The sequence below is a fragment of the Cajanus cajan genome, chromosome 1 (genome assembly GCF_000230855.2).
Source record: "Cajanus cajan strain Asha chromosome 1, NIPB_CcT2T_4, whole genome shotgun sequence".
NCBI classification, from domain to species: domain Eukaryota; kingdom Viridiplantae; phylum Streptophyta; class Magnoliopsida; order Fabales; family Fabaceae; genus Cajanus; species Cajanus cajan.
Window position 1 is genome coordinate 88236990 of NC_138517.1, and position 7766 is coordinate 88244755.

At 28.1% G+C, this 7766-nt stretch overlaps 1 protein-coding gene across 1 annotated transcript; it reads left to right on the forward strand.

Moving 5' to 3' along the window:
- The first annotated feature begins 2418 nt into the window (after window positions 1–2418).
- Window positions 2419–3349, forward strand: LOC109804265 (enoyl-CoA delta isomerase 2, peroxisomal). The gene has a single exon (XM_020366065.3). The coding sequence runs from the start codon at window positions 2517–2519 to the stop codon at window positions 3231–3233; it is 717 nt and encodes a 238-aa protein (XP_020221654.1). The 5' UTR covers window positions 2419–2516; the 3' UTR covers window positions 3234–3349.
- Window positions 3350–7766: the final 4417 nt, after the last annotated feature.

A 7766-nucleotide genomic window follows, 5' to 3' on the forward strand; every position in this document is an offset into this window, starting at 1 on the left:
AAGAGTAGGGTTCACTCCCTGTTCTATCTACGTCGGGCATGAGACATGCCTTACCGAGCATTATCGAGGCCACAAGTCTCTACGATACTCACGTCATGCATGGGTTGAGGCTCGCTGAGCGTGGGACTCCGTGGGAATCCTTGTTGCTTTCTTATTGGCGTGACACGGGTCTTGTTGGGTGTGAGTCACCCTGAGAGTTATGAGTGCTCTCTAGATGAGCTTCACTAAGCGTAGATGGATTTCTTCCAAGCGCTAACTATATATGAGATTCATTTAAATACATGAGCTGAAGAGATTGCTGAGTAATTTGAATATTAATAAGTGTGACATGAATATGTATGTTTGATAGATTGCTTAAATGAAATACTTGATTCTTGTTGGTAAATTGTGTATATGGTAAAGTTTATGTGTCATTAATAACAATTGAGAGCATGACAAATCGTATGCGTGGCAAATCGTTGACATATGTGTATATATATTGATTTCATGTTATGAAAGAATCTATGTGATATGTATCATATGCACGCAAATCGATAAATTGATAAATTGTTTCATATGCACTGTGCATATATTGAGATTGGTATCACATGCATGCAAATCAAGAGTGTGTGTCCATTGCATCCCATATTCACATGTGATTGAATGACTTATGATCGTTATATTGTTAACAAGTGATTGTGTTGATGATTGAATGATCGTGATAGTTAATTGTTATTATCATGTTATTGTTTAAATAATGTATGGAGTTTGTTTGGTCATCTATTTCTTATTCCATGCCATGAACTAGAGTGAGAAGTTTTCTCACTCCCCTTTATTTCCATGTCTTGACTATATATATGTTGTTGCAGGTAATGTTCATCAGGATCTTGATGATTCTGGTGATGAGGCATACTCCTTGTCTTGGGAATGCTCTGATAGGATATGTGACACTGAAACTTATATTAGCGATATTTTTACTCAATTTCTAAGTGTAAGAATTATGTTTAGTATTATATTTATGCATTTGTATGAAGTTTGTTTTAAAACTTGTTTTATGAGATTCTCTATCCCATATTGGAGGTTTCATTTTGACTATTTATGCACGAGTTTGGATTATCTTTGTATACATTTGGAGGTTTTAAATATTTTAAATTATCTACGTATAATTACAAATTTATTTATTTAATTATATTATTAATATTTATATATAATAAATTATTTATACTATATATAAAAGGGATATCTCCTTGTAATTTTCACATTATTTATACTTCTTTATTATACATTAATTATATTTTTCCACCATCATATTTGTCAAATGTAAAATAAAAGAAAAAAATATGCCTACAAAAAACTAATTACTCATTTTATAACAACTTTTGATCTTTATTTTTATTTAATATTATTTTAACTTTATATTATACATTGTTTCACTTGATTTACATGTTATAATTTTTATTATTTATATTTTTTAAACAAAATTCATAGAGAAAGGGGCAGGGGGAGGGGAGCCTGCAGCGGTCATAGTTCCCCCGCCTCCCAAAAGAGACAATTTATCTTGTCGAACCTTCAACCCACTATGACCATGTGAAATAGGTTAAATGAGAAATTTTTTTTTATCACCCATGACCATGTTAATACGTTAAATGAGGCAAGATGAATTTAGCTATCTACTTTTTTTTTAGAGTTAATCACCTATATACTGTTAATGTAAAGTTTTTTTATAATAACAACTAATTAGATCTTTTAATTGTACCATGTCACTGTTAAAAGTACGTACTTATAGTGACATGATACAATTAAAAGATCTAATTGATTGCTAGTGTAAAATTTTTTTACACGAACAGTGTATAGGTGATTAACTTTTTTTCTTTCTAAATGCTGCCATTTTTTTTCAAAGTGATTTCACAATTACAACTCGAGATGTCACATTATGAGTTAATGTCATATTTAATTCAATAAATTTTTCAACCAATTAAATAAAGTTATGATAGAGATAGGAAAAGTAGGAGTTTAACTCCCCGAATGTATTAAAAAAAAGGAAAAAAAGAGAGAGAATATTTACAACATTAATTATAATTAATTAGTAGGATTGAAGCATTCTTTGTCACTATTAAAAATAAAATAAAAATAAAAATTAAATAATTAAAATATGTTAATCTAATTGATATTATAATTAATTTATTAATTTCAAGTTTTTAAATTTAATTAAAAAATATTATTCTTTTATAATTTTTTAAAATAAAAAAATATAATAATCAACTAAATATAAAGACCAAAATAATTACTAAAAAGGTATTTACTTTATATATTAATATTGAATTCCAATTATTAACTAGCATACATTTAAATTGTTAAAAAAATTATTTATTATATATTATTTAAAATCATAAAACTTTGGAGTGTATAAGGCTATTTACAACTTTTTTCTTATTTGTTTTGGCTGATAAAAAAAAATTATTTAAAAGGGCGAAAACTATGAGAATCCAATTGATTAATTACTGAATCTAGACAACACACAATAAGATAGAAGAAAAATGTGCAGCCTGGAGAAGCGCGGTAACGTGTGGGTACTGAGCATCGCCGGCGACGGCCAAAACCGGCTGAGTCCAACCCTAATCGATTCCCTCCTCTCAGCCCTAACCCGCCTCACCACCCAAGCCACTCCGGGGTCCGTCCTCCTCACCACCGCCCACGGCAAGTTCTTCTCCAACGGCTTCGACCTCGCCTGGGCCCAATCCGCCGCCTCCCCCTCCGCCGCCCTCCTTCGCCTAGAGTCCATGGTCGCCTCCCTCAAGCCCGTCGTCGCCGCCCTCATCGCCCTCCCCATGCCCACCATCGCCGCCGTCAACGGCCACGCCTCCGCCGCCGGCCTCTTGCTCGCGCTCAGCCACGACTACGTCCTCATGAGGAGCGATTACGGCGTGCTCTACATGCCGGAGGTCAACATCGGCCTGCCCATGCCGGACTACTTCGCCGCCGTCATGAGGTCCAAGATCAGGTCGGCCGCGGCGCTGCGAGACCTGATGCTGGGCGGCGCCAAGGTGAGGGCGGCGGAGGCGGTGAAGATGGGGATGGTGGAGTCGGCGCACGATAGCGCGGAGAGCACGGTGGAGGCTGCGATGCGCCTGGGGGAACGATTGGCGCAGAGGAAGTGGTTGGGTGAGGTTTACGCTGAGATAAGGAAGAGTTTGTATCCAGATGCGTGTATCGTTCTGGGATTGACTCAGAAACCCATCGTTTCCAAGATCTGAATCTCTATCTCATTTGTAAGCTTTTTTTTTTTTTTTTTTTCTCTTTGATTCAATACAATAAGAATGATTTTAGTATTATTACTGTATTAAATTTATTATAATGTTTTTTTTTAATATTCGATGAGTTGTTATAATAGTTTATTTTCATAAAATACATCTTTGTTGGCCAGTTATTCCATGTAACTTATATATCTTTTAACATAAAATACATCTTAAATAAACTAACAATCCAAATCAGATTTTAAAATAGGATAGGTCAAATTCAAAAATAAAAGGTTAAAAGCCTAATTTGGTCTCTTATAATAATTTTTTGTTTCAATTTAGTCCTATTTTTATTTTTTGTTTCAATTTGGTCCCAAACTAATTAATTGGTTTCAATTTAGTCCCTAATAAATTAATTGGTTTCAATGTGGTCATTCCGTCCAAATTATTTAAACGGAGTTAATTTCTAGCCACGTAGATGCATACGTGGATGCCACGTGGATGAAATTTTTTTTAAAACACCTGGACCCAGAATGGCCCGTTCTGAAACCGGAACGGGCCGTTCTGGTTACACTTTTGGTGTGTTAATTTTGCATCCGAAACGACCCGTTTCAGGTGCAAAATTAACACACCAAAAGTGTAACCAGAACGGCCGGTTCCGATTTCAGAACGGATTGTTCCAGTTTCATTTTTTTTATATATAAAATATTAATAATTTTATAAAATATATATTATTAATTATATTTTAATTATGTTATTATATCTAATAAAATAAATATATTAATATTTTTTTATATTTTATTTTATTATGTTTATCTTATTAATTTTTATCATTTTATTCCTCTAATTTTAAATAAGTTGCAAAAAAATTATAAACTGATACTTAAATATTTCTTCAAACAGAAAAAGAAAAAGAAAAAAATTATTACTCTATTTATAAGACAATTGTTTTTATAAAAATAAGTAATTTTAACATTTTACCATAAAAAAATATTTTTCAAAATTATTATTTTTTTAATAAAATTAATAAAGAATATTGGTTTAATTGCTTTTTTTATCCCTTAAATATTATAATTGTGCAGTTTTGACCCCAAGATTTTAATTGGGTAATTTTAGTCCTTAAAGAATTGTAATTGCGCGATTTTGGTCCTTCAATTTTTAATTGAACAATTTTAATCCCTCGAATATCATAATAGTACAATTTTAGTTTCTCCCATTAAAAATTAATAATTTTAATATATATATATATATATATATATATATAATGTAAATATATATCATTTGATACATTAAAAAAATTTATAATATACGTTAATTTAAATAAGCAAATAATTATATAATTTAAAACATTATATATATATATATATAATAAAATTTTAAAATTATTAAATTTTTAATGAGAAATACTAAAATTGCACAATTATGATATTTGAGAGATTAAAATTGTTCAATTAAAAATTGTGAGACTAAAATTACATAACTGTAATCTTTTAAGGACTGAAATTACTCAATTAAAACCTTAGGGATCAAAATTGCATAATTATAATACTTGAGCGATCAAAAATACAACTAAGCAAGAATATTCTATTTTCAGTTTTGGAACGGCCCGTTCTGGAACCAGAACGGCCCGTTCTGGTTTCAAAACGGCCCGTTCTGCTGCACTGGTGGTGTATTAATTTTTGAATCTGGTACGGCCCACGTTGGAAATCCACGTCAGCATTAATTACAATTATCACATTTTAATTTTTTGCCACGTGGAAAAAATCCAAACGCCGTTAAAGAAATTTTAACGGAAGGACCACATTGAAACTAAATTTATTAGGGACTAAATTGAAACCAATTAATTAGTTTGGGACTAAATTGAAACCAATTAATTAGTTTTGGACCAAATTGAAACCAATTATAAAAATGGGACTAAATTAAAACAAAAAATTATTATAAGAGATCAAATTAGGTTTTTAGTCAAAATAAAAATAAAATATATGACCAACGATAGTTTAACTTTTTGCAACTATTCTCCTGTCTACTCCTATTTAAAGACGTTTGATAAGCATTAACAAATCATTACCTCAAGTAACCATAAGTTATATATCAACTTAATTTTAAGATTATTGTTTTTACCCAACTCAATCCAAACTCAATTATAGATCCAACAAATCTAAGGTATGAATATCAATCATTTACTATGATGATATCAAAACATCAATTGTTCATATTAAGTATCTAATAGAACTTTAACACTTCATTTTGATAAGAAGTGAAATTAAGAGGAAAGAATTAGGAAAGAAAGAAATAGATAAAATATTTATTGAAGTGATTTTTAGTTGAAATTTTGAATTGTTTGGGTCGATGGAATTGGAAAAAAGAAAAGTGATTTATTTTTCTTTGTTAGTTTTGTTATATGAAAAAGTAAGGAAAAGAAATGAAAAATATTATGATAAAACAATTTTACTCATATACTATAATTAATTTTAATTTTAAATCAAATGAAATTTTAAATATTTTAATTTAATGATTTGATAATTAATTAAGATTATTAATTTTTAATATGTTCAACATGCACGAAATAGATAAAAATAAATAATGACTTCATCTATTTTAATATTAAAATGGGATGAAGTTTTTCACCAATAATTATGGTCATCGAGGTCACTAATTAGGGATAGAGATGTTCACGGGTTTGAATTTAGATGAAAATTTAATTTGAATAAATTAAATTTAATTGGTTTAAATTTTATAATTTTTTGTGATTAATTCAAATCAAGTTAATTTAATGTTGATTTGTTTGGTTCAGTTCGAATCATTGGATTTTTAATAATTTTTTTAAAATTAAATTATAAAATATTTTTCTCAAAGTAAATAGATTTTTTAACATTAACTAAATTGATATATTGTAAAAAAATTAACTAAATTGATAGATTTATAATATAGTCATTTTAATTTCTTTTCTTAATCTATTTAAGGATTTCAAATGCAATACAATGTGTGAAAACGACACTTAATATATTGTAAAATAGTTTTTCTTGGTTTCTTCAAGTATTTGAAAAAAGGAATGAAAAAAATTTACATATTGTAACATAAAAACATTTTCAAAATTATCAAAATGATACATACATATTAATTGTTAACAAAATAGAAAAAATAATATATAAATTAATTAATTAATTTGGTTAGGGTTGGTTCAATTTATAAATGTGTAAATTCAATACCCGAATCAATCAATATTCAATTTAATTGATTTGGTTTTGAGTTGGACTGGGAAAAAAAATTGAAACAATTTAATTGATTCGACTTGGATTGTCAAATTCGTCAAATTGATTCGATTCAATGAACATCCCTACCAAGGGGTGAAAATTCATCATCACATCAACCACAACTCCTAGTTCAAACTCCATATTCTCTATTTCATTAACAAACACGGAACTAACTAATTATAACTAACTAATCTATCAATTTTCTATTCTAATGGAAATTATGGAATTGTGATCTTTAACCACTACAATAAAAAGAGATTTTAGTAACATTTAAAAAATGTTATATAATTATGTATAAATGTTAATTTATTTTTGTCATATTATCAAATGTTATATATAATTCATGTCTTTAAAATCTTTTAATAACATTTTTTTACATAATTAGATAACATTTTTCAAATATTATTAAAGTGGTATTTTTGTAACATTTTAATAATGTTAAGTTTTAGTTAACTTTATAAAATAATAATTAGTTTTAATATAGACATTACTATCAATTATACTATATGATTCTTAGCCTCTTAAGAGTTTTTTAAGGTTGAAAACATTCTTAGCTACTCACTACTAAATTTATATTAAATATCAAAATTTATTTATCTTAAGTATAATTTTATGATGATAATAATCTTAAGTGTCATTTATTTATTCGATGTGAGACTTCAATTTTGAAAAATAATTAGAGATTAGGAAAACATACTCTTTATGTAACACTTTTTTATTTGACGTAAAATTTTAATTTTGAAAATAATTAAAAAGAATAATATTAAGATAAAAATGTTATTCTATTTATAGTAACATTTTGCAAAAAACTGTTATAAAATAATTTATTTACTCAATTTATAATAATATTTTAATAAATACAAGTAAATAAATGTTACTAAACAAAGTAAAATGTAATTGTGGAATGAAAATAAATGAAAGATAAGGAAATATAATAAAGAGAGAGACTTTGTTTTTGCTACAAATGCTCACAATCAAATATAATACAAAACAATCTAACTGCCATATCACTTGACCACTATAAACTACTTATTCAACATGGTCACATTATACTTCATCTTAAAATCAATGCACAACATTTATCCAGGTTATAAAAATAAAAAAAAATAAAAAAATTCTTCGATGACCGTTTTCTGTTAAAAATCATGCCTCGAGCAATGAAATGAAATCCTGTGGGGCCAACTAATTTTCACTGTTTCCTTCCTAAGTTTCTATCAAACAAACAAAGAAAATATTTAATATCCTTCACCCTAAACAAATGAAGATATGTAAAGAGGGGCAATTGAGATTCAAGAAC